The sequence below is a fragment of the Prionailurus bengalensis genome, chromosome C1 (assembly GCF_016509475.1).
Source record: "Prionailurus bengalensis isolate Pbe53 chromosome C1, Fcat_Pben_1.1_paternal_pri, whole genome shotgun sequence".
NCBI lineage: Eukaryota > Metazoa > Chordata > Mammalia > Carnivora > Felidae > Prionailurus > Prionailurus bengalensis.
In genome coordinates, this window is record NC_057345.1 from 28340793 (window position 1) to 28368285 (window position 27493).

The 27493-nt window shown below is 55.1% G+C and overlaps 1 protein-coding gene across 1 annotated transcript in view; it reads right to left on the reverse strand.

The window, feature by feature from the left end:
• Nucleotides 1–600: 600 nt before the first annotated feature.
• Nucleotides 601–27493, reverse strand: part of GRIK3 (glutamate ionotropic receptor kainate type subunit 3) — a 229793-nt gene continuing 202900 nt past the window's right edge. Inside the window, exons 12-16 of the mRNA XM_043574515.1 lie at nt 23426–23544; nt 20742–20959; nt 10179–10401; nt 9389–9639; nt 601–6780 (exon numbers count right to left, since the gene is read on the reverse strand). Of these exons, the coding sequence (XP_043430450.1) occupies nt 6586–6780; nt 9389–9639; nt 10179–10401; nt 20742–20959; nt 23426–23544 (1006 nt within the window). The 3' untranslated portion in view covers nt 601–6585. The remainder of the gene's footprint in view (nt 6781–9388; nt 9640–10178; nt 10402–20741; nt 20960–23425; nt 23545–27493) is intronic.

The following is a 27493-nucleotide window of genomic DNA, read 5'->3' on the forward strand; positions in this document are numbered from 1 at the left end:
TGACCTTGCAGCTCTAGTCCCAGAGTCTCCCTGGATAGGTCTGTTCTGTGTCGCTCTGGGAGCCACGGGGGGGGGCCCAGCTGGCCCTTACACCCTCATCGCTTCCACTGGTTTTGTACACATCTGTGTTCAATCCACTCCTGCTTAACATGTCCTGTCCTGAGCCCTGGTTATATGTACGGTTTTCATCTCCTGAGAGTAACTGACTTACAGCTGCATTATTTCCACTTTGAAAAAGCTCAGGCAAGACCTCTGACTGGTCAGGCTTGGATAAGAGGCCCTCCCAACATCCCCAGCTGTGGCCAAAGAGGCAGGGTCACATAAGGACACAGTAACTCCCAAGGTAGCTACGTGGATGGTGATGAGTTCGGGACAGATGTGCCCACAAGGAGACAGAGGTCAGACGCCGTGAAGGAGTCACCGCACCCTTCATATCTGAAATAGGAACCAGGGGCCTGGGCTGGAGCCCCCCACCGGCTCACCACTAGGGGCTTCTGCCAGGACACAGTCAGTCGGGGGTGAAAAAGACATAGCTGCCCAGTACCCTCTGGTTCAAAAGAGAGAGAAAAGCAACAGAAAACACACCTCGAGGGGACCCTGTTTTCTAGAAACATGTCTTTATTTAAAATTTAAAACCATATTACTTCATACAGCAAACTGTGCACTTTAATATATCACAGTGTCTTAAAAAGGAAAATAATCAGATTTGTTTGGAAAGTTATTTACATCAGCCTAGAATGATTGGCAAGTAACACAGTTACTATGAAACCCAAATCGTTACAAAATGTTTACAAAAAACTATATTCATAGAAATTCTGCATGTCCACAAAGGGCATCCCCTGAATGGCCCAGAGACCAGTGTGTGGGAACCATGTTGAGTGGGAGAGGGGGGCATCCAGGCACTCTGGTCTGGGTGGTGGGACAGGCCAGGGGTCTCACATGGCGCTGTCTGGGGGCTCAGCCCTGGGGCGGGGAGCCCAAGTCCCCGACCAGGGAGGTCCAGCCAGGAAGTCGGCCCAGGCAGAGATGGGGTGGGGGTTTGGAGCACAGTGGCATGAGGGCCCCTGGAGCCAGGACAGGCCCCTCCTCGGGGGGCCGGATTCAGATGTGCTCTGGCGGGGGGGCCCCAGAGGCAGATTAGTGCACACCAGCCTGACGCGTGGGACCCGAGCAAAAGGCGGGCTGTTGACCGCACGGAAGTCTACTCTAGTACCTTCTCCCTTGCAGACTCCAGAGGTGCTCTGACCGGTGGCAAGGGCAGGACCACTAACAAAAAGGCTGGCATTATGTAGAACAGGAAGACCCAGGCGGGGCAGGGCCGGAGGTCTGCAGGTATGGTGGGGGGTGGGGGGGCGGTGCTCCCGGCCGACCGCCCTGCCGGGGGAGGTGTAGACAGGGAGAGGAGGCAGACAGATGGCGTGGGCTGTGCTAGGGCCAGAGGGCCTTGCTGGCTTCTCATCTTTCACCGGGTGTCACTGCACTGTTCGCATCTCTGGCTCCTCGGTCACTCCCTAACAGCTGGTCTCTGGGTCAAATGGGTCTGGGGACATTGTCTGCAGTGGGACAAACTTGCTGGCATGACTACAGCCGCTTCCCCGTACCGGGAGGCCCCAGAGTTTTGATCTGTAAAACAGAGACATACTGCAGGGTGGTTTGAGGTCTTCTGTTCTAGAAGGCAGGGGATAGGGACAGGGTCCATAAGTAGGGCACTGGGACATTGCACTGGCATGCTGACAGTGCCTCTGGGGTCATTCCCTCTGAAAAGCGTTTTTTCCCTAGCTGTGAACTGTGTCTCTGTGTGGGGGTGAGAATCTGAGGCAGAGGCCTTCGCCGCCTAGAATGTTCCAGCCTTTGAGGGTATTCCGGGTGGAGCCGGACACATGCCCGGCCACTGTGACCACTGTGAGGTCCCAGGAGCCAGGTCCCGGTAGGGCATTACTCCTCAGGCACAGGCCGTAGACACGCTCAGACTGACACAAGGCCTGTCGGTCTCTCCTGCCCTGCCCCCACCCCCAGCAGAGGCTGCCCGGGCAAGGCTCACCTCCCAGCCACAGGGTCCTCTTCTTCAGGGTTTGGAGCTCTGATGTGTGCTCCCCATCCCCGCGGGGCTCTCTGCGGCCCCTGCCCCAGGTGGCCTCCATTCCAGACTTGGCTGCTATCGCCCCATCCCTCACCTGGTCCCCACCCGTACTGGCTGGGTTATGTACACTCTGTGTGCAGACGTGCAGGGAGGGGTGCGTATACACATGGGCTACGGGTCATATATACACTGTGCATATATATATACATATATATATATACAGCATATATATATATATCTTTTTACATTCATATATATATGGTACAGAACATTAACCTACCAAAAACAGTTTTGTGACGTCACATATGGCCTCAGCTCTGAAATCTTAACTCCAGGGCAAATCCACGACTGAAAAATGAGAGCTCGATTCAAACTGGCATGGGGACAAAGGGCAGGGCCCTTCTACGGCGGCAAGCAGCTGGGCCCCTTCCAGATGCGTCCACTCAGCCTGGGAGACTGTTCTGGATGCGTCTATTCCAGACCTGTCCACAGAGCTGGGCTCATTTCTTGCATCTGTCCAAGGGGTTGGTCCGTCCCAGATGTTAGGTCCTTACAGTTGTTCGTCCAGATCCCTCGGCCCTTCCAGATGGCTATCCACACTGGACCAGTCCAGACATGGGCCAGAGTTTGGCCACCTTCCAGATGTTTGTGCATACAGCTGAGAAAGGCTTGGGGAGGGACCGGCCTCATGCTGAGCCACGAAGCAGCAGCTTTGCAAAACTCCACACAGTAACCCCTGGAAAAGAAAGCAGGGAGGGAGCCTCTGACTGTTCTCCGTGAGCGTGTGCCTGGGTCTGTCCCCTGCTCGCCTCCGGTGTAAGGAAGGGAGTGACTTCTCACCACGTGGAAACTTCATCCGATGCTGTCACACCCCTCCCCCATTCTGGGCCATCACAGTCTGTCTGCCAAGTGCATTGGGGAGGAAGCCGGGATGTGCTCTTCTCATTGAGGCAGTCTTGGCCGTGAGGTGGGCGTGGGGAGGCCCTCCAACCTTCCAGAGACTCGGAGTCAGCTCACCTGCCAAGAGAGCCTTATTCCCCTGGAGAGATGCTCGCAGAATAGGGCCGCCTGATGGCAACAAAGCTGTCAGGGTTTTCTTAACTGTCCACAGCAGAGAGACCAGGAACGGGTCAAGGGGAGAGAGAGAGGAGGAGGGCTCATCGTCCCAAATCCCCAGGGTGGCTGGGGAGGGGGTAGCCCCTCAGTTTGGCCAGGCTGAGCAGGCTGAGAGGAGGCACTGGCATGGCGGGTGGGAGACGTGGGTGGAAGGTGGGGGTCAGTCTTCTGTGAAGGGAAGGCGTGTGGGGCCAGACGAGGGCGGTCCGGCAGGTGCTCGCGCGAGTCCCGTCTTCCGTGCCGTCAAAGCCAGCTTTTACGCTTCCATGGGCCAACCTCAGTGCCACCGCGTGTGGGCGTGCCCACGGGCACCCTCTGCAGCCCCGGGGTGCACCTGCTGGCAGGGCGGGCCCAGTCTTGACTTCCTCTTGGTCCGCCTCCACGGGAAAACCTTCTGCCCCAGAAGTGCCACCCGGCACCTCGTCTGCCCCGGGAGAGATGACAGCTCACGCTTGGGCAGAAGCGGTTTCCACTGCAGTTTGAACACTGGGCTGGCCTCGAAGCCAGAGGGCACCAGCCGGAGTCTGCACCTTCGCCGCACACACGGACATAAGGCTTGAGTGGGAGGCAGAGTCGGGCAGCATTGTCACCCCAATCACTTAAGTACTTTCTGGGGGAGGGGGGGTTCCCGATGGAATGGTGCCTCTGATGCCCATGACTGTTCACGCCACCGATGAAGCCTCTTCCCAGCCCATGCCACTTTTCTTTCTCCCCCCCACCAGTCCACGTATGCGCGCGGCCCCAGAAGCACACGGCACGTTCACGGAGCGTCATACGCAAGAGCACACGATGTCGACAGATCCTTGTGACTGACGATCTCTCCCCCACAACAGAAGTGCAAATAGACCCTGGTTCCCTGCCTTGCTGATTGTCCATCTGTGCTTCTGCTGTGAGCTGGGAGCACATGTGTGAGTGTGAACACACGTGTGCGAGCATGTTCCCCCCAACACTGAGAAACTCCAGTTCCGCATGGCTTCTTGCGTACATGCACTGAGCTGTGCTGGCCGTCTGTCTGCTTCTGTCCTCCCTCCTGCTCTCTGCCGCACACACGAGCCCACACACACCCACGTGCACCCCTCGATGACATGGCTTCTCCTTTTCAACATTTGGCGATGCTCCAGGTTCTATCCTGTCCTCCAACCTCTGCCACTGGTGCATAAATGTGCACGCACGTGCACACACACACACACACACATGCGCACACATAAGCATACCCACTTGTGCACGCGTGTGCACATATGTATACTCACCAGAACCCCATTAAGACATGGCTTCTTCTGTTTTTACGTGTATGGGGCTCTGCTGCTTGTCCAGATCTGTCTCCCTCATCCCAAATGCACACACATGGGTGCACACACACGTCAGAACCCAGGGATTGTGTTCATTTCGTGCCCTGGACTCTGTGAGACGTCCAAATCTGTCCTTCGGCCCCAGCCCCTAAAGCTCACGCACACACAAAGATACACATATATGCACGCACACACACACTCCTACACATGGAAGCTCACGACAGCATGGCTTTTCCTGTCATTACGTGTTGGCGATGCCGCACATCCAGCTCCCTTCTCCCGCCTCCCAAGCGCACAGCCTGTTGGAGCTGCTGGGATTGCGGGAGCCAGCTGGTCTGGTCCTGCAGCTTCACAGCTTGGAGGAGGAACAGTATTAATCACGAGTCAACTGCACTCTCCTGCTTTGGGAGTCCCTGGGGGGTGGGACCTGGAGGTTACCCTTAACCCCGACTGAGAAGGCCCTCGAGATCTCAATGGAGGTCTTCCCTAACCAGACTCCCCGAGCAGAAAAAAGACAGAGGAGGAAGGGTGGTGACTAGTGTCTTCGGGGTCCCTGTCCGGAACCTCCAGCCCTCCCTCCCCTGCTCAGAGACTGCCCTCTGCCCTCGGCAATGGGAAGCCCTGCTGGCCCCATCATGTTCTCTTTAAGGACACTTTGCTCCTAACCCTTCCACGTCTCATTCCTTTTCTAGAATCGTAAGACTTCTAGAGCATCCATTCTACCTAGCTGGAACCCACAGATCATCTGGTGCACCCGACTGTTAGCCCATCTGCAACTATTTCTTTGCTGTACCCCCCAACCCCACTAAGTCCAAGCTGCTCTGGACAAGAGACTGGGGTCAAGATGGCCTGTGTCTCTGTGTGGGGTCTTTGGTTAATTATCCAGGAGGCAGCTTTTCTTTCACCGTTCTTGGGGCCTCTATGAGCTCTGATATTCTGTCCCTGAAAACTTTCTTTTACTGGGGAGCATCTTTAGGTTTGGCAAGCCCAGGACACCAAGAGTTCTTTAGGGACCGTCTGGCTTTCCCCATCTACCCCAAAGTTAGCCTGTGCAGCAGGACTGTGATCCTTCTTTTGAGGAGGAGTGACGACGTCCACTTCAACCTAGGCTTCTCTTCTCCTTCCTAGATGACAGAAGGAGGTCAAGGTCAGTTGGCCAGGAATGGAGAGTTGCTGATGAGTAGATGGTGAAGCGCCCAAGCTCTCAAAAGCCACTAGGGTTTAGAAAACAGCCCAGTGACCAGCAAAATGAGACCCAATGGCTCAAGGACCTATGGGATTTCCATGGAATCCATTGTTCTTCTGGCTTCAAATACTGACTGGATCTCTGGTCATCCTTTGTGAGAGATTCAGGGGGGCCTCTATCCTCGGGCCAGAAAGAAAATTTGCTCTGACCACTCCCCCCCCCCACTTTATACTCCTGGAGACCTCCTTGAGGAATGGGAGCCACTGGACATTGTCCATAAGAATTCAAGATGGCGGCCTCTGTGCATTCTCCTCTCTCCCATACCGCAAACTCCTCTTTTTCTCTATGGGGCTTTCTGCCTTCAACTTTGCAAAGATGGGGGTTGCCTGAGACCAGGACTATGTGAGCAGCCTCTGAGGGTGAAGGTCTTCCTTCTGCTCAAGACGTGTGGGATGGCCATCCCATCTTCAGCTCCCAATGGCTGCCACACTACAACCCTTAAAGTACCCAAGGTTTGTCTCTGGTCTCACGGTCAAGGCCCAGGAGGCCTGGGCTCATGGGGAAAGAGTGGCAATATAAGAGCCGTTTCTCATTTTCTTTGGCCTCTGCAGGGCCGTGGTAGAAACTTCTGACTGTTGAGGAGAATTGAGGGGCAGGTGAGTTTGGCCTGAGAGGCATGTGCTTCCTTTGGCCTTGGCTGTCTCGGCTGGCAGCTTTAGAAACCCACAGAAGAAATGAGAGGCAAGTGGGGGCCTGCTGGTCTCCTGGTAGGTAAGGGCAGAAGGCTCCTGGCCCAGCAGGCAGGCAACGGCCCTGGTCCCCAAGCCCAGTGTGGGCACGGGGGAGGTGCCTTCCAGTCTCCTTTGCTTTCCTCTGCCCTGCCCCCAGGCCTTCGGTCCCCACCCCACCTGTGCTTAGGGGAATACAGGGGCCAATGGTGTGCTGCAGGCCATGCTGTCCTTGCCCGGAAGCCGGCGATCGTTGAATGTGTGCATGTTGATGACAGCGTCAGTCTTGACCATCATGGGAGGCTGCGGCTTGTGCTTGACCCGACGCTGGCAGGTGAGGGAGAAACGGATCTCGTCGGCTACGGTGCTGCAGAAGGAGCGCTGGGGTGGGGTGGGAGGGCAAGGGGCACATGGGTGAGGCTTGGCCTTGCAACCCCAGCCAGTGCCTCCCTTTCCTCCCCAGGCTGTGCCAAGGCTGCCTGTCTCTCTCTCACCTTCAGGCCACCCACCCGCTGCCCACTCAGGATGACCAGTTTGTGGGGCAGCCTACAAAGCATTACATTCTTGTTTGGAGACTAAGGGAGATAGGGCAGGGGGTATCATCCTATCCCCATTTCACAGAGGAGCAAACTGAGGCTCTGATTGGCACGTACCTTAAAGTTTGAGGAGCTGACCTGTCTGGTTTTTCTCCACTAGATTCTGAGGGCAGGAACCAAACCAGCCTCATCCGGGTGAGCCCAGCTCTGGCCTGGCCAAGAGTCAAGCTTAAGAAACACCCGGTGAATGTATGGGTAACCTTTCCCCTGGGAGGGCTTCCAACCGAGGGGAGAATCACTGTGCTCCCACTAGGGAAAGTCCAGCATGTTTCTCAAGGTGCGCAACTGGGAGGCGGGTCCCTGCGAGGCAGCGGGGTGGCAGTGGCTTCTGGCCTGGGTCCCTCATGGGCACCCAGAAGGGAAGGCAAAGGTACAGCTTTGCCTGCAGGTATCTGAGGGCAGTGGCTGCTCTGAGCCCAACAGACGGAGGCTGTCCTGTGACTTGTCTGGCAGACAGGGGGCGCTGTTGATAGCTCAACTTCTGCATGAGATCAGGGTATTAGAACACCCAGGCACCTGTGGGCGGCTGGTGTGGTGCAGGGGAATTTGAATTCTGGCTCTGCCTCTTACCCGCTTCCCCTCCAAGCTTCCCCTGTTCACCCACTAAACACGGAATAGCCTCCCTCTTACCTCCCTTATTCATTCTGAAAATATTTATTGTAGGCCTACTATGTTCCATGCACTGTTCTAAATGTTAGGCATACAGACGTGAAAAAGACAGGTCTCAGCCCTCAGGGAGCTTACGGTCTAGGATGTGATAGAAACAGGTAATAAACTTGCAAGCAAATAAATCACTTCAGGGAATGGTAACTATCTTTAAGAGAATAAACCAGTGGAATGGGATAGAGCGGGGGCTGGGCGTGGGGACAGGTGGGGGAAGGCTACTTGAGTGGTGGCATTTGAGCTGAAACCTGAATGGCTAGAACAGGCCAACCACCGGGTGCTCTGGGGCAAGAGCATTGCAGGTGGCTGGAACAGCATGTGCAAATGGCCTGGGGCTGAACTGTGTTTGCTGTGTTAAGGACTAAAAAGAAGGCCGATGTGTGTGGAGCAGAGTAAAGGAGTTCAGTGTGAGAGGGAGAAAGTCAGACAAGTGGACCAGGACCAGGTCTTGTAGGCTTTTGGTGCAATGTGGAGCTCATGCCAATGATATTGGGAATTCCTAAGAATGTGGTGGTTCTTTTTTAATGTATTGTAATTTTTTTTAGCCATTCTTTTTGATCGGACGTCAAGGGGTCCCCCCCACCCCATTCTTCATGTGACAATTAACACTTCCGTGAACATCCTTGTAAATAAAACTGCATCTACCCTTGGCCACTTCCACTGGGTGCATTTCGAAAAGTAGAAATTCACTGTCAAAATGTGTGGCCACTTTCAAGACTCTGTCCAGACCGCGAAGTGGCCTTCCAAAAACGTATCCGCTTGGACCGATCCCAGCAATACGGGAACATGTCCCTTTCCTCCTGCCCAGGAGAAATGCGACACCAAGAATGATCTTTCCCCTTCCTCTTTGCTGACTCTGGCTTTCTGATTATAAAGGGCCCTATTTCATTTCTGCTGGATGTAAAAAGCGCCTGTTTTGAATGGTCCCTTCCACACGGGACTTAACTGCAGTCTCCTTCCACACTGGCCCTACGTCCCTTTGAACTTCTCTGTGAGAGGGACCTCTGTCCAGCCCTCAACTCACGTGCACATTTAAATCACCCTATAAGTACTCTTTCTTAAGACACCAACGCCAGGCTCTGCCACAGACCAATTAAAACCGCCTCTGGGAGTGAGGCCAGGACATTAGCACTTAAAAAACTCTCTCCCTGTGATTCTAATTTGCTACCAGGACCCAGAAACATTGCTCAACCACACTTGAATTAATCAGATGGGTTGAGCAGACTTCTCCTGCATGTACACTTGGGCCAGACCTCTTAACATTCTTTTCTTTTTTAAACTTTTGATTATGGAAATTTCCAACTATATGCAGGAGAGGGAAGTGTATAATGAATCCCTATGTAACCATCACCGAGCTCCAACAATTACCATGGAGGGTTTTGTGCGGGGGAACGACACGGTTTGAATTAAGCGTGAAACAGGGCACTAGCTGTGTATGGAGAGCGGATGGGAGCGGGGAGGCAGGAAGGCCAGACTGGAGGCTGTCGCACGGTCCAGCTGGAGGCGAGGGGGCTTGTCCTGGAACGGAACAGCAGCGGTGGGAGTGTGTGCTCGGAGTCAGAGCAGGGGTGGGGCCGGCGGGCCTCCTGGTCGGGGGGGGGGGGGGGGGTGGCAGGGGGAGGCAGGGTGGGCTCACATACCCCGTGCGCTTGGGAGGCACGAACCCAGCCGGAACCCTGTCCTCCCTTCTCCCTCCCCTCCCCGCGCAGGTCGCGGTCCTCAAGGCTCACCTGCTCTCGCTCCGCTGTTTTGCGGAGCTTGTACACAAACTCGCCCACGGCCACCAGCACGGACAGGACCAGCCCGGCGGCCAGGACGATGAAGATGCCCCCGATCTTCTGGACGCCCAGGGCGCTGGCCTCTTTGTTTTCCTCCTCGGGACACCCGCTGCCGCGCCACCACTTCTCCTTCATGATGTGGAGCTTGTCTTCCTCCTGCAGCTGCAGGATGGCAATGGTGATCTTGTCCCGGTACGGGGAGCCTGCGTGGGGGACAGGGGTCCGGCTGGCAGCGGCGTTCAGTGCCGTGTGCGTTCGCCCTGCCGGCACCCTGCTCGGTGCTGGCCACCATCTCCATAGGCTCACAAAAGCCCCTCTTTGAATGATCTATGGTGTTTGGGTGGGAGAAACGTCCTGATTTGGGGTGGGGAGTTTTGCCTAGGAGTCCCTGTCTCCACAGGCCCCTGGAACGCACCGTGTATCTGGGCTGCATCAGCAGGGGAAAAGTCAGGGAGAACAGCCGTGACCTCTGAACGGACCCCACCCCACCCCCGCCCTGCCTCACCCCGCCCTGCCTCACCCCGCCTCTGGGTTGCCCCCAGCTCTCCTCTGCCCAGGCCCCGGCTGACCCCGCGAGGTTGGGACGTACGCCTTGGTCTCTGGGCTGAAGAAATGCCACCTTTTCAGATTCGGTTGGATGAGCTGGGAGAGGGGGCAGAAGACTGTGTGGGTGGGTGGATGTGGGGGCCCTGCCCATCCTCTGTCCCCCAAGCCCCACTCCCGCCTGCAGCCCCTCGCTCACCCATGGGTGTGCCAATGCCGTAGCCCTTGGAATCGATGAGGCCCCCGATCTGCGTAAGGTTGCAATTCCTCTGGGTGACGTACTCGATGGTCGTGGACTCCATGAGCAGCGCGTAGTCGGCCGTCAGGGTCCTCTGGATGCCTTCCTCGTTGTTCTTCACCAACGCCGAGGGCTTGCTGCTCATGAAGGCCCACATCTTCTCAAAGGTGGAGATCTTGGATTTCTGGGCCACGAGGGGAGGGGGGGATGCACACAGTCACCGAGCACACCGGAGGCCAAGTACCATACCCTCTACTTAGCAGCGCTCTAGCCACTGAACCCTGTCTACGGCCCTCAGAGGAAAGAATGCGACCCGTTGCTCAGCCGTGGATACTGAGGCCCTGGGAGAGGAGGTCCCGACACACACAGTTGGGGAGTGATGAAGCCGGGATTCAGACTCAGCCCCCCTCCCCCCCCTAGAAACGCCTGGCTCTTTGCCGTGGCGCAGTGGTTTTCGGACTGACTTTTTTTTAAATGAGTTTCCTTCCTCTGACATGTATTAAAGGTCTACATGTGCAGGCCTTGTTCTAAGAGCTTTAGCTGCATTAACTGGCTGATTCTCCACGACGATCCGAGGAGGCGGGTACTACCCTTAGCTCCGTTCTATGGAAACGGCAGCATGGCCAAGTAACTTGCTCAAGGTTAGTAGCAAATTTAGGCTTCGAACCCAGGCCATCTGGCTCTAGAGGCCATGCTCCTAACCACTGAGCTTCACTGCCTCATAGAAACCTCTGTGAGGGTAGACAGGGAGAAGTGGATGCCAGTGAGGGCAAAGCTTGGTGGGTTCTGGCCTCCCCCCCCCCTTCCACTGCAGCCAAAGAGGGCTCCCCCTGTGTGCCGTGTTCCAGGGGAAGACGAGGGTTTGTCTGTTGTGCTTCATTGAGGAGGGGGGGGGGTGGCGAGAAGTGGGGGCAGTCAGAGCAGGTGGTCTGCAGGCCCTTTATCTCCTGTGATTGTCCCCAGAGCATCCCGGGCTGGACGCTGCGGTGCGAACACAGCTAGCATGGCTAAGATCAGGCCTGGTGGGTGGGCAGCCGTGCTTGCCCCTGCTGGCTGGGGAGACTCAGAGAAGGTGTGGGGGGCAGGGGAGGGGGCCGAGGTTGAATGTCCCCTGCTGCTGAGAAGAATGGGCAGATCAGGCTGCACAGCATTCCTGAGTTTTCTCAGGAAGTTACAGTCAGCCAGCTAGCTGCTCCCAGCAGGGGCTGGGGGGGGGGGGGCGGGGAATGGCCCTGCCTCCAGGGTCCCCAGGGGAGCAGGTGGCTCTGTGAGCCCCACTGTGCCCGGCCGCTTCCAAGTCTAGCTGTGCCTGTCTGTGATGTCAGCCTGTCTCACTGGCACCCGGCCCAGCTCCGGTGTGCGTGACAGCAGGGGTGTGCTTGAACAGGCTGGTGCAGGGCCGGGGGGATGGGGAGGGGATGGGAAAGAAGCTGTGTTTGTCAGGAGTCAGGGCGGTGGGGGCAGGGGCTGGGAGGAAAGTTGTATCTACTATTCTCCGGGGCCTTCTGGCTCTGGTAAGGGCTGTCCTCTCCAAAACTGGCTCCTGGAGGCCCAAGCATGCCTAGGGGAGCGGGGTGCCCCAAAGCAGCAGGCAAGACCCCACTCCTCCGGGCCTGAGAAGCAGCCACCATCCCACCTGCAAATATACCTGCCTCAAAGCTGAAGGCCCTTGATGGGTTCCATTCGAGTGGCAAGCTGGCTGCTCCCAGCAACCCAGCCATCCTACTTCCTATTCCTGCCTACAGCTACTCCACCATCAGCTACTCCGACCTCCTCAACCCTTGTCTCCAAACCCCGCGCTCTCCAGCTACTCCATCTCGCCAGCTACTCTCCCCCCTCAGCTCCTCCTGCGCCACCCCCCCCCCCCATGCCCTCTCCCAACTAGCCATTCTTGCCCTTAAAAGCATTCCTTTTTCGAGACTTTCTGAGTCCTCAGACATTGCTTATCTTCTAGATAATTTCTGGCATCCAGACTCTCCTTCTCTGGCTCCTTTTATCCCACAGGGCCTTTCTCACTCTGCCCAGGTTCACCGTGCTAGGAAGTTTCTATCTAGCTCCAGAGATCCCCGTCCCTGGTACTCATGCCCTTGCGTAATCCCCTCCCCTTGAGTGCGGACCGGACTACTGATTTGCTTTGAACTCCCCCTGCCCCCATCACGAGTGATGGGATGTCACTCCTAAGATTAGGCTCCAGGAGACTGGCCCTCTTGCTCGCACTCTCGCTGGCTGCTCTGATGGCAGCTGGCTGCCATGCGAGTCGCCCTGTGGAGAGGCCCACGTGGCCAGGAACAGAGGGCAGCCTCCAGCCAGCAGCGAACACAGAGCTGAAGCCTTCAGTGCAACAGCGCGGGAGGAACTGACTGCTGACAACAACCACGTGAGCGAGCTTGGAAGCGCAGCTTTGGGATGACTGTGGCCTTAGGCAACACCTCGACCGCAGCCTGTCACAGTCCCCGCGCAGAGGACCCAGCTAAGCTGTGCTGCTTCCCGACCCACAGTCGGTGAGATCGTAATGCCATTGTTTTAGGACACTCGGTTTCAGGTAACCAGCTGTCCAGCAAAAGGTAACAAATACACTCTCTCACCCACATACGCACACAAGCTACTGCTGTTCCTCAGATCGTTGTTTTTTTCAGGTAATCAGTTCCAATGATTCCTCTACCAGGTCATCCAAGTCCAATCACCCCTAGTGCCAAGTACACATGCTCCTCAGATACTCTGTCTTCATGGTCATTATAACTAAGTACTATTATCCCATCAGTGGCTCTGGAACCTCAGCTTCTTTTCCATCTCAGTCTCTCCTGCTTCCAAATTCTCCTTCCATCAGAGGTGGGAACCAGGTGTTGATGAGACTGTCAGGGCTCCCCTTATACCTCTTAATGCATGAATCCATCTATTCATCCATCCATCTATCCATCCATCCATCCATCCAACCATCCTTCCATCCAACCAACCATCCATCCAACCATCCATCCATCCATCCATCCATCCATCCAACCATCCATCCATCCTTCCATCCAACCAACCATCCATCCAACCATCCATCCATCCATCCATCCATCCATCCATCCTTCCATCCAACCAACCATCCATCCAACCATCCATCCATCCATCCATCCAACCATCCATCCATCCTTCCATCCAACCAACCATCCATCCAACCATCCATCCATCCACCCATCCACCCACCCATCCATCCATTCTTTTATCCATCTATCCATCACTCAACCATGCATCCACTTCTCCACCTCACCCATCTTACTCACCACTCTCCCATGAAACCAGTCATCCATCAGTAAATCCCAAGTGCTGGCAAAAGTAACTTGACCACGAACCACTCAGGAAGCCCTGCCCCACTCCTTCTGTCTCAGAAAGCGATGAGAACTTATCCTCATTCTGCAAACTCCTCCCTGCATCCTCCCCCAACACCTTATTCCTTCTTTCCACAGCAAGTCGAGCAGAAGCAGGGTTCTGCCATCAAAACATATGTTCTTTCCAGTAACACTCCACCATAAATGGAGACAGAAATTTCTTTCGGGGGTTGTGTGTGTGTGTGTGTGGGGGGGGGTGTTGAGGCTGAAGGCCTCCAGTAGCCTCAAAGCTGAAGGATTACAGGGAGGGAGCTGGTAAGAACACCAGGAAGCTAGGGCCTCTTGAGAGGAGAGGTGACAAAAAGGCGTGAAGACGGCTGTGATGCTGATTTCAAGAGGTTCAGCTCTCCCAGTTCCAGTGTCAACAAATTCTCACCTCCAAACTTTAAACAGGTGGTTCTGAAATCTGCCTCCCTAGAATGGCCACTGACTGTGCTTCTGTATTTGGGGGCTCCCATTTTCAGATGCTCAGCCATATCCACTCATGGTCTCTGGCTCCCCTTAAATTCCTTCCTTCTGTCCTCCAGGGATTCTGTGATTCCAAGGCACATCTCTGAAAAGCTCTCTTCTAGCAGGGCCCATCTGAGGCAGGGAGGGATATAGCCAGGGCCCCTCCTGGAGTCTCAGGTCGGAGCTATGATCACCACCCCAGGGAACGGAGTCCCGCACACCTATGGCTCCCACGTCATCCTGCCTGTCCCAGCTCCAGTGGGAACCTTAATAAGCATTGCTTCAGGGCCAGTCACCCAAATCAATTAATGGAATCGTTTGGAGCCGCCAATACAGGGCGACGTGCCAGGACGGAGAGGCTTTTTTTATCAGTAAAATTGGCAAGAAAGTAAGTTTCAGGCTCACGACTTTCAATTCCAGCCTCCTCAAAGAAGTAAATTGATTTTCCCCAACTGAAGATACTTAATCTTGAGAATTTAACATTTCTGTACAAGAAAAATGTATATATATATATATATATATATATATATATATAAATTTCAAAGGGAGCTGAATCCCAGGGAACAGGTGCAGAGAGGCAGAAGCGATGTGATTCCATGCGAGACCTTGGGTATTTTCCATGTTGGAGAGGAGACCTTTCCTCAAATTAATTGGCTTGCTTATCCCTGGGTGTGGAGGCTTTGGCAGTTAATCATGTCTCCTGGATTATTTCCTTAGGGACCAGGTGGCTTCCCGGAGTCTGCTGCTTCTGGCCGCCATTACATGTCACCTCACCAGGACAGACTCACGGACCCTCCAGTCTAGCGGTCACCCTGCTGTCCGCACATGCCCCCTGAGGCTTGCCTGGGAAGGCGGGGGCTGCAGGCTGGGGATAGAGGCCGCAGGAGGGGTCAGCTCTGTTGCATGGACTCTGGTGTCATGCCAACCTGGGTTCAAATGCCAGCTCCTTCTGGGACCACAGGCAAGTGACGTCACAAATCTGAGCCTCATCTTCCACCTCTGTCAAATGAGGGCTGGCTTAGCACAGGGCTGGGTCCCTAGGAAGTGCTGGGCAAGTGGATGGCATCATTATTGCTCCTTAAGGCTAAGTTCTCTCATCTGGAAATCGGGGACAATAATTGCTATAATGTAGAGTTTCTATGGAAAACAAATGACGCAAAGCGCAGGGTAGGAAAGCCCGGTGCTGCCGGGGGCCAGGGAGGGCGCTGTAAAATAAGTAGGAAATGTTGAGTGGAATTGATACACTGGAGAGATTGATACTTGCCTCTTGGCTCCCACAACTGGTGCTCGGCGAGAGAGCAGCTCAGTGATGCCAAATCTTTCACGTTTTCAAGAAGCTGGAAATGTGAATTTTTTAAATGCAAAAAGCTCTCAATTTTAAAATGCTGGCAACTCACGTAAGAAAATGCAAGCGATGTATGGCCCCCAAAACGGCATCTGTGGGCTGAAGAGGCCTGCGTATCTCCAGTTTCAACAACAAACAATAAACACAGTTAGCACTTAGGGCATGTAGACTCCGTGTCAGCTCCGGTTTTAAGCTGTTTACGTGAATTATCCCACTTAATCATCTCAGTAACTCTGCGAGATGGGTACTATTATCATACCCATTCCATAGATGAGAAAACAAAGGCACAGAGAGGGCCTCAGGAACAGTAGTTTTCAGTCACTTCCCCTCATCACTGGCCCAGCCCGGCACCTGTCCCTGCCCCACTGCCTGCCCTCTCGGGATCTCTCCTATTCTGAGGATCTCGGGGCTCCTTCTGAGTTCTTAGCTCTGTGCGGAGGCATATGACCATCCCGTGAGAGGCACCAAGGTCCTTCACAAAGCCCACAGACCCAGGGGAAGGGAGATTCACCAGGTGTCCGCTGGCTGGTCCCTCTCCAAATCCTTTGGGGACTACGGGGCCAAAGGAGAAAAGGGTCCGGCCTGCTTCCCAGTCTTCTGGGTCAGCCAACCAGCGGAGCATCTGACTTGGGTGCTTCTGCGTCCAGCACTGGGCTAACCACTGTACGTGCGGTAGCTCGTTGAGTCCTCTCGCTGAGTGCCGTCTGGTGGCAATCAGTACCCACGTCGTACAGGTGAACAAAATGAGGCTCAGAGAAGTAGTGACTTACCCAAGGTCCCCCAGCAGAGACAACAAGCCCTGGGCGGTCTGACTTTAAGACGGATGTGACTGGACAGGGCCAGGCTGCACGGCACCGAACCTCGCCCGGTCCTTGCGTTTTGGCCCTCCGACCCTCTTTCTGCTTGAAGGCAAGACTCTGACCCTGGACAGGCCGGCAGGTGGGTCAGGAGAAACTGGAGGCTGAGATAGGGTGAGGCTTCCAGCTCAGGGAAGAGTCGGCTGAGCGGCTTTCCAGCCGGGGGTGGGGGGGCTGGACAGAGGCCTCTCCAGGAACTCTCCAGGCTCCCTTGCTACAGCAGGGCAGGGCTATACAAGAGGGAGGGGCTGACGGTGCCAGAGCCCCAGGGAGCCTGGAATTCTTGGCCCCCAGCTCTGGTCTCTGCCCTGAGCGGCTGTGTCTCACACGCAGTCCCTCCCTCTGCGATGTGCCTGCCTCGCGCCAGCACCAAAGGGGGCTAAATCCTCGGAGAGGCTGATTTCCTACAGCTTCTCCTTTCAAAGCTGCCCAAAGAACACGCTTCCCCAATGTTCTTCTTTACATTTTGCCTACATATTTTTACAGCCAAACAGTGCTTTCAAAGACTTCCTTTTTTCATCTCCTAATTAATTTTTATCTTCCCAGACGGAGGGAGGACAGCACGGGAGACGCTGTTTGTGATGTCTGCTGCTCCCCGACAACTCTTCAAATGCAATTTCCTTTGGAATGCCGGGGCGCCTTGAGCCGCCCCGTCTCCCAGGCTGCAGGGTGGGCGCAGGGCTCTGGCGCACCCCCTCCCCTTCCCCCCCTCCTACCCCAGAGCCTGGCTTCCTGCTTCCCGCTGCTGCCTTTGGACAGGAGTGGGTTCTCTCCCTGGAGCTCTCTTCTCAGTCGGGGCGCGGGGGGGGGGGGGGGGGGGCGGCGCTCTGTAGGAGCACACGAAGTTCCCCTGCCCTGCACCCCAGGATGTTCAGGGAACCACCTGCTCAGTTCCTGCCCTTAACACGTCTCCTGCACCTGCTCTACTTGGCTTCTGCCTCTTTTTTTTTTTCCAAACTCTAATTCAGTGACGGCGTCCGCTCAACGTGTATCGCTTGAACAACGACGCGGGATGCAGTGGGACCGTGTGGACTGGGGATACGCACTGGCTGCAGCTCTGCTCTTCCCCAACCGAATCCCAGACCGTGGCTGACTCCTTAGAGAAGCCGCATGCACACAGCGACAGAGAGCACGGCCCCTGGTGCCAGACCGCGGGGGTTCAAATCCCGGCTCTGCATTTCATTAGCTGTTGATCTTAAGCAAGTCCGTGTGAACTCAGGCCACTTTTGAGCCTGCTTTCCTCAGGGGTAGAATGGGAGATGATCACAATGGTCTCTACCTTCCAGAGTTGTGAGGAGGACACACACGGATACAGGCCAAGTGCATGGAATGTTGCCCGGCACCCAGTGAGTGCTTGATAAATGTTACCATTATCGTCGACCTTGCCAATGTCTCCTAGGCTTCCTGTGTCTACTCCTGAAGCTGATCCCCATCCGACCCTAGCACCATATTCACTCATGGGCAGGGGAGAGGGGAGGAAGCAAGCTTGTCCGGGAAACTTCTGGGTGGGTGTTGGCTTCTACCTCATCATCCGAGGCAGGGTTAGGGTCCCCATGGTCAAGCTCCTCTCGGCCTGGAAAGCATTCCCACTGCTGTTGCCAGAGAAAAGGGAGCCTGGGCAGGAAGAGCTGCGCTTGGATTAAAGCAGGAGGCAATGTAGGGGCGCCAGGGTGGCTCAGTCGGTTGAGCGTCCGACTTCGGCTCGGTCATGATCTCGCGGTTCGTGGGTTCGAGCCCCGCATCGGGCTCTGGGCTGACGGCTCAGAGCCCGGAGCCTGCTTTGGATTCTGGGTCTCCCTCTCTCCCTGCACCTCCCTGTCTTGCACTCTGTCTCTCTCTCTCTCTCTCTTTCAAAAATAAACATTAAAAAAAAAGCAGGAGGCAACGTAGCCAGACATCCAGAGGAATTAATTGGTGATCAGGAGAGCAGGAAAGTGGAGTTGGTCCCGCAGGAGATGCGAGTTGCTGTTTCTGGCCGGCGGCCCTTGTGAGCATGGGCCCTCGTGCCCCAGCATCCCAGCTGGGTGACAGCATCTGTGTCCCTCCCCCGCCCTCCTCGCTGCACTGTTTGCAGGGAAGGTGCGTGAGGGCGGAGCAGGCTGCCGGGGGTGCTGCTTGATGCTGAGGACAGAGGCTCGGCGGGGAGCTGGAACTAGGCTCTTGGAAGCCAATCTGAGCATCTTAGCGTGGAGGGAGGCAAGGGCATCCAATCAGCGGCAATGAGCCTGCACCGGCCTTATTTATGCCGCTTCCCTTTGATCGGGAGCCCTGCTTAGAGATGGGCTCATGTGTAATGCATGAGAGATGCTTTGGCACAGTCAAAGGGCTGGGCCACAGCCTGGGGACTGGCACGAGCAGGCACACTCACACCAGCACACACACACACACACACACACACACACGTATGTGTGAACCATCACACGCACATGCAGACACACGCATGCAGGGGCTATGAGGCACACACACATGCACGGACCATGACATACACTTGCTGACACACGCACGCAGACACACATGCGTGCAGGGGCCATTATGCACCCATACAAGCTATGACACACACACACGCGTGGGCTGACAGAGAGGTCCACCCCCCCATGCTCACATTTGTCTAGACACACCCACGGGGACATGTAAGCAGACACGCACACACATAATCTCCATGCACACACACGTAGACATTCTGGCATATACACCTGTGTACACATCCACATGCCCAGACCACAGAAATACACGCATGCATACGCTCACCCGTACGCCCACAGATATATGCAAACGCTTATCAAGATGCACATAGACCTGCACAGGCAGACTTTGTACACGGGCACCTGTGTGCACCCATACGTGCCTAAATGCACGTTGTGTGTACCATATACAATGATACACACACGCAGGCACACACATGCTCACATACTGCCCACACTCATGAACACCTACACGGGGTCCCAGAGAGCCCCCAGCATGCCTGCGACGACACTTTTATATGCTCCTCGCACCAGATGCATGATAGTGACCTCTCAGGAAGGCCACATTTGCCACTTCTTGGTGGCAGCAGCGATGTTCACAAGGGGAGCCCTTTTCCTCTCTTTCCTCTTCACTAAACATCTGCTGTCCCTCAAGGAGGGACACAGGGGAGGCCAGGGTAGGGGCCAGTGCTGGTGGGGTTCCAGGAGGTAGAGGCTTTCCCTCCCCGCCCTCTCCTTCCTTCCTCTCTCCTCCCTCAGGCCCCTCTGGAGGCTCAACTCATCCCTCAGAGGCTTAGCGTGGAAGGACCCAAGAGCTGGGGGGATGGGGAACCAGGGCCCAGGGTTCTAGACTGATTGAGAGCAAGTGACTAATAAATAAGTGGATGGATGCCTAGACCTACAGTCCCCGAGTTCCCGAATCCTAACCATTTCTGAGAAACCCTTAGAGTAGTGGTTCTCCAAGTGTGGTCCCTGGACCACCACCAGTGGCACCTGGGAATGCCTTACACATGCACATTCGTGGCCCTGCCCTAGACCTACAAAACCAGAAACTCCAAGGGCGGGGCCCAGGAATCTGGGTTTTCCCCAAGCCTTCCAGGTGATTTGGATGCATATTCCAGTCTAAGAACAAACGGCCTGGAACGTGGGCTTTGGAGGAAGGCAGACCTGGGTCCTTCAGCTCTGAGTTCTTGAACAACCTGCTTAATCACTCTGAGCCTCAGTTTCCACACGTGCAAAGTGGAAATAGTTGTGGTTCCCACCTCACAGGCCTTGTTCTGATGATTCAGTGAAGCCAAGCCGCCAGTCTGGCCCACTGTGAGCTCTCGGCGGTGGCCGCTGTTGTTTTTACTTTAATTTCCAGAAGAACATTTACTGGTTCTCAGGGTCAGTCAGTCTCCTCCACCATAGCTACTCTGGTAGGAGGTGGAAACCCTGGGGGAACTGAGCCAACACCCTACAGGAGGAGCAGGGAGGCCATGGCTGGATGCCCCTCAGGACAGTGACCGTAGCAGGTGGCAGGGGCTGTATCTGGACACCGGCATTCCAAGAGTGTAACACGCTAAGAAATGTTTATAGACGCCTGTTCAAGTTTTAACCTCCTCCCTTCCTTGGAGGACGTGCCCCCGGCCATGCTCTCCGTGGTGGAGAGCTCACCTCCAAGTGTAGGGCAGCCTCTTGGAAGATGGAGGTCATGAAGACCCTAAGCCAGGCGCAGGGAGCCCACTGCCCCGGCCCCCGTTTGGGTGTCCGGGCCACACTTCTCCTTTGCCTTTTCCAGTCTCATCCTCCCACCTGTGACGATTTAAGAGAACAGCACATTTACCCTGCCTGTCCCAGGGGTGACAACATGTACTCTCTGTGCCGGGACCAACTCAGGTGGCCACGTCATCAAGCTCCCTGAAACCAACCGGTCTCAAACAGGCTGGGCCTGAGCCCCCGGGGGTTCCTGGCCCATGGATTCTGTGCAGTTAGGGAAGGACAGTGAAGGGCACGGGAGGGTCAGCTTGTGGTGCTGCAAGGGAGGGGGAGGGTCTCACCTTGAAGAAGGTCATGGTGGCCCCGTCTTTGACAGCCCCATACTCGATTTTGGTTTGCTTGGCCAGGTCATCAGCAGAGTCGATGGGAGATTCCATGCGCTCCACGGTCAGAAAGGCGGCCAGGTTGGCCGTATAGGAGGAGATGATGATGAGCGTGAAGAACCACCAGATGCCGCCGATGATGCGCGTGGACAGGGCTTTGGGCATCAGTTCCGACCCTGGGAGAATGGAGAGGGCAGGCGGTCCCTGACAATGTCTAGGGCTGCTCAAGTCCTCTGGGGCCCAGACTCCACTGATAATCCAGTAAGAGCTGAGCAGCGGTTCTCAGTGTGGTCCCTAGACCAGCAGCCTCAGCGTCACCCGGGAGCTGGTTAGACAGGCACGTCCCCAGGCCCCTTCCCAGGACCTACTGAATCAGTCATTGAGGGGTGGGGCGCCGCAGTCTGGGTCTGGTGAGCCCTCTAGGGGATCCTGGGGCAGGCTAAAATTTAAGAACCACTGTTCTAGAACAACACGCACACGCACACCATTTCACAGGCTTGTCAGCCCCCTGGGGTCCCAGGTTCCGAGTAGAAAGCCCTGGGTTCCTGAGTGAATCATGCTCCTAACTCTGTGTGATTATGCCAGACGCTTTCCCCCTCTGGAACACTGCAAAGCACGGAGAATCGTCCTTCCTCTGTCCCAGCCTCGCACAAATAGCGCGATAGAACTGAAGGAGAAAGTGTGTTGGAAATACAAGCGGTACACAAACACAGGATTGCTGGGTGGTGCTTCGCAGGAAGAGAAAATCAACATTTTTTGAAGCTTTTTTGCCGAAATAGATCACTCTTCCTCCCTGACCTTGGGTGCGGAGCACAATTTAGATGAAACCTTCTAACTGAAGTAATTAACGAGGCGGCTTTCAAGAGATTTAAATAGCAAGTGACTCCTGAACTTCCCAGAATGTTTGGACCTGCAATCTGAAAAGTGTCTGCTTTGATATGGATGATTTTTTTTTTTTCTCAAAGAAATCACTCAAAGGAGAGTTTTTCAAATACATAACTATTTTTCTCCCTCCTAATCAAAACCTCGTGGGGAATACATCAGGAGCCCATGCTTTGAATAGCAGCTGGAGAGAAGCTATTACTGCATTGAGGGGCTTTCCAGGTCTTTCCCAACTGTCACCGAGAAAAGATAACGATGGACAAAGAAGCAAGGTGAGGCTTCAGGGTACTCATTAATAGCGAGGACTGAAAGAGACACTTCCGTCAAAAGGCGCCTGTCGCTTCCCAGCTCTGGAGACCACTGGGAGCTCTGAGGCTCCCTTCCCCACCCGGCCACACCCAGCCTCATCAGATAGCTCCCAGCTATGGCGAGGGCTGCCCCCCCAAGAGGGAGAATGAATTGTTTTCCCTGTTTCCTTCGTGGACTCCGCCAGGCCCTGCTGGACCCCTACCCGGGCCCCTGAGCTGGCCTCTGTCGTGGCTGGGAGATCGTTCGAGTCGGGGGCAGATTTCTCTCTCCTCTTCCTCCATTCTAGTGCCCAGCACAGGGCTTGGCACGTAGCGGTCACTCAGGACACGCTGGGATGTTACCATTCATTTGGCATTCGCTGATCGAGGTCTACTGAGGACCAGGGTTTGTAGCGGGCCTCGCGAGCACACACAGGTGAGCGAGGAACAGAGAATTCTTGCCCCTGGGATCTCCTTCCCTTCCTTGCCCCCTTGTCCCCCACCTTCCCACAGTGGGACCCTAACATAGGCAGAGACTTTGGTTCCACACTCCCCCGCAACACCTCATTCCCTGAATTAAGAGGCTTTAGACGTGTGACTCGACAGGCAGAAGCAAGGAGCATGTGGCTCCTGGCCAGCAAGGCTGGCTCGTAGGGCGGTGGTGGTGGGATCCTCCCCGGGAGCGTTTCCTGCCTGGGGGCTCCTTTCCTTGAACGCGCGCTCCAGCCCGTGGCGTGTCTGCACCACGCTCCTTGCAGCCCGTGCAGGTACTCTGCTTTGTGAGACGTCTGAGCAGCTGCTGATCTGGCCAAAGGGGAGGCCACCAGGCTGGCGACAGGTGCGGTACACCAGCCCCCCCCCCCCACTCTAGAACACGAAAGAAAACGGTATCCTTCCGTGCATACCGTCCCTGACGCGCTCAGGCTAATGTCCCCACCTCAGCCAGGACCCTTCCGGTTCCCAGGCTCCCCAGGGCTGGGTGGTCACCAAGTCCTGTCCCTGCGACATCCTGAAGTTCTCTCGGTCCATCTTTGTGCTCCACCCCCACGGCCATGACTCCAGTTCAGGTCTCATGCTTTCATTCCTGCAGTGACCTCCCGCCCTGCCTCCCTGCCTCCAGTCTGGCCCATTCTCAGCTCAGCTTTGCTCAGCCAGAGTCTAAGGTGGCAAGGCCATCGGTGGGGCTGGCCTCCAGAAGCAGGATGCTGTTATGTCCACTGCAGCTAGAGCAGGAGAGGCTAGGGATGAGCCCTGCACGCCACGGGTGGGCTGGCTTATCTGCTTTCGCCTCAGGCCCTGAGCCAGTTCGGCCAGGGACCCGAGACAAGGGTACACACCTGACTATCCAGGTGTCTCCAACCTGCTGGCAGCTTAGCAGGTCTGAGGCTGCCCTGGAAGGTGGGCAGGCTCTGCGGACTCAGGAGAGGAGGTACCCCCTCCTGGAGAGGAGGCCCCTGGGGAGAGGCCACATACCTTGCTGCATCAAGGACCCCATGCCGAACCAGAAGCTGTTGAGCAGAGTGAAGTTGTTTTCCACCACCTCGGAGCCAGGGTTGCAGGGATGTGCATCGTACCACTCGTAAGGGCTGAACCTGCAGCAGGGAGAGGGGAGCGCTGGGGGGGAGCTGTGGGGAGCCGGCCGCGGGGGAAGGGGCATCGGTGCCACCACGGGGGCTGCTTGCTTAGCAAACGCGGCCGCGCTGCCCCTTTAACTCCGATCGACTTAGTGTTCTGCCGGGGAGGCAGGGAATGGGAACTCAGGGCCATTTTGCTTCTTGTTCTTTATTGTTAGTGCCCTTTTCTGGCTGTAAAAGTAATTCAGCAGTATCTCTTAAAATTAAAAGTGCACATGCCCTTCAACCTAGCAATTCTGCGACTCATTATCCAGCCTAGAAAAAACGCCCGTACACGAGCATAAAGAGGGTGTTTATCAAAGCATTGTTTGTAATAGCAAAAACTGGAAACAGCCTAAATGTCCTTCAACAGAAAAATGATTAAGTAAACTATGTCAGAACCATACTCTGCAATGTCACACAGCTGATGGGAGAGCATGAGAGATGTCTAGATGTCCCGACAGGGAGAGTCCTTCCACACATGCTGTTGGGTTAAAAAAAAAAAAAAAAGATGATAAAAATACGAACAATATGATCACATTTATATAAATAGATTCCTAAAGACACAGCCCTACACCTCTTCACATATATGTGTATACAAACCCATTGGAAGAGTCTGGAAAGATTCCTGTCTAAAAATGTCAGTGTTGCCCTCTGGGGAAGGGGTCAGAATGGTGGCAGGAATTTCAGGGAAGCCTGTTGCCTTATATGGATTATATTAATTTTTAAAAATAAGAATTGGCTTTTCTTTTTTTTTAAATATTTTAATGCTTATTTATTTTTAATTTTTTAATATTTATTTATTTTTGAGAGAGAGAGAGAGAGAGAGAGAGAGGTGAGTGGGAGAGGGGCAGAGAGGGAGACAGACACAGAATCTGAAACAGGCTCCAGGCTCTGAGCTGTCAGCACAGAGCCCGACGCGGGGCTCGAACCCATGAACCGTGAGATCATGACCCGAGCCGAAGTCGGACACGGAACCTACTGAGCCACTCAGGCGCCCCAAGAATCGCCTTTTCAATTACTTATATACTTAAAATGGAAAAAAAAAAAAAAGAAGCAAAACATGCTCTTCATAAAATATTCAAACGGTCTAGAAGAATACAGTGAAAAAGTGAAAAGTACTGGAGGGTTCCCACCCCCGGAGAGAACAATGTGTTACATAAGTGTTCAGATTTTTTCGCTCTGAATCTACAAATACCTGTATGACAGGAAAAAAAATTGTTACTTAAAGCCCCCCACTGCCTTCTAAGGAAGAGAAGTCCTGATTACGGAGGGATCTTTGTTTATCGCAAAAGGGTTGCAGTTGAGGAAGTGTAAAGCCGGAGGAGGCTAGAGTCCTGGGGGGAGACTGAGAGCCCGTGGAGACGGTCCCCAAGAGGCTGGCGTGGCTGGCGTGGCTGGCGTGGGGTAGGATGCTGAGACGAGAGACCCAGAAGGAGAGACGTGTCCAGGGGAATTTTGTTTTGTTTTTTAATGTACGATACGCTTTAAGCATGCTGTTGTGACTTTTCCAGCCCCCTCTTTAAAAGCTTTAATGAATTATACATTGATCGCCAAAGCTCGCGTGAGAATTTTGTCCTCACAAGGTGGGAAGATCCTACCCGCGTGAAATTTTAAAGGGAGGCTTCCAACCAAGACGGGGATATTCAAAGGCAGTGGCCACAAACTGGCTAGGGGCTCTAGAAATCCAGAAGGAAGAGAATGAAGCCCGAGGCGAGTGGAGGTGGAGGCTGCTGTGGGAAGGTTCTGGGGAAGAGACCTCTGGAGAGCCGCGCATTCAGCGGTCCTCGGATCTCCCCGTGAAGTCTGGGGAGAGGGGTTCCCACGGGACTGCCGGGGGAGCCCAGCAGGTGGCTCTGTAACGAGGTGGACCACCGCCTGGGTCCATGTGTGTGTGGCTGAGGTGTGCCTCGTGGATGCACGCAGGAGGGCAAGTCCCTGCTGCATGGCATTGGCCTGCGTGCCCAGACACAGCCAGGTGTAAGGACCCTGGGCCAACAGGGCTTCCCTGGACCAGATGGGCCTGGCTCCACCTTGGGTCCTATCCGAGACAGGCAACAGGACCGTAACAGGGAGAAGCCACGGGGCCTGGGCTGTTGCAGGGCTGGGTGCTGAGCGGGGGAGCAGGCCGACCGAGGAGGCACTGCCCAGGCAGGCCCAGGTGCAGGCGAGGGGAGAAGTCTGATTTGTGAACGAAGGTAGAAATGTCTAGAAATGTCGAGGACTATACCGGACTCAACTTTCTGATTTTTTTTTTAAGTTTGTATTTATTTATTTTTGAGGGAGAGAGAGTGAGAAGGGCAGAGAGAGAGGGAGAGAGAGAGAGAAAACCCCAAGCAGGCTCCGCACCATCAGCACGGAGCCCGACCCAGGGCTCGAACCAACCAACCGCGAGATCACGACCTGAGTCGAAACCAAGAGTCGGACACTTAACCGACGGTGCCACCCAGGCGCCCCTCAACCTTCCAGCTTCTGAATTGAAACAGTGTTTGTGGTTGGAGAGAGACCTAGGGTTTCTGAGACCTGGAAGTGTGCCAAAAAGTGGCAGGCCCCGAAAGAACTTTCACCGGGGGCAAGGACAGCCTCGCCTCCGAACACACTGGAAGGTGGGGTGGGAGATAAAGATGATTTCTGACGAGACCCCACCAGTCCTGTGTGCCCACATACACGGTACCTGTGATACTTTTTAAACACGCAAAAAATCATACCATAGTACTCCCTAAAATTTGGATTTTCCACTGAATAAGTTACCAGCCTCTTTCCAGATCAGTTCTTCCGGATCTGCCTAACTCCCTGTAATGACTTCATAGGTGCTTTTTGCCACCCCTCTGCTGACGAGTGCCGGCAGTCCTGTCCTCTGTGAGATTGCACACTCCCTCCTTTCCTGTCCTTCTGCCTCTCCAGGCATAAAGCAGAACATTGTGGTGGCGGAAGAAGGCCTTGGTTAATGCCTCGACTCCTGGTGCCCGACAGACACAGGCCAGGCCACTTTACAAGACGGACAGTCGTGCGACACAGCAGAGCGGCCCTGAAGTGGGCCTGGGGACCTGCCCACACTTCACGGACCCCACCTCTGGGGCAGCTGTGTCCAGCTTTCCAGCAGCCAACGTGGAGCGGTCTAAAGGACACAGGCCACATGGGAGGGGGGACAGAGGGCCACCTCTAGCCTATGGATGTGCTGGGCTTGACCCTGACAGTGTTGTAAAAAAATCAAGTTAGCGGCTACCTATAGAAGTCATGAGCTGTCCCTTGAAAAATCTACATGTGTCTCTAAAAACCATGAACTCCGCCCTTCTGGCCCCACATTCCTGCCCAGTGCCGTCTGCTGGAGCCCAGAGAGGCTGTCCTCCCCAGGGGAGCGTCCTCCAGTCTGCTTCCGTCTCTCCCCCTCCCTGCTTCCCTCCCTCTCGCTTCCTGTCCAGCCCCATGGGCACCTGTGTTTGCCACCCGACTCCAAACTGACAGGCCTCGCTCTGGGACCCAACTCTGCAAGAAAAAGCTTTCTGACCTTAGGCACCGACTTAGCCGCTCTGAACCTCGTTGGCTACTTCTGCAAAGTGGGGAGAATTATACCCACTTCCCTAGACCTTTCTAAGGATCAGACGGGAAGGGTGTAACATGTGTGTTACCTAATGTGCCAACTGTACTATGACCCTGTTCGCGGCTCTGTGACCAGGTCCCTTGCCCCTCTCCTGTCCTGTCATTCCAGCAGCTGCAGAAATCCCATCTCTTCCAGAAAGTCTCCCCAGCCTAACCTTGGCAAGGGGGCCCCTTTCTTCTTCGCCGGGAGGCAGGAGGCGAAAAGCAGGCTGAAAGGCCAGGGGCTGGAGGGGGACTGGCCGCACACGGAATGGGCGGACGGAACGCCAGAGAAACTGGCCCTGTTTTGCAGGGGGTGGGGAGCCGAGAGTGGGCTGGAGCTGCTAAA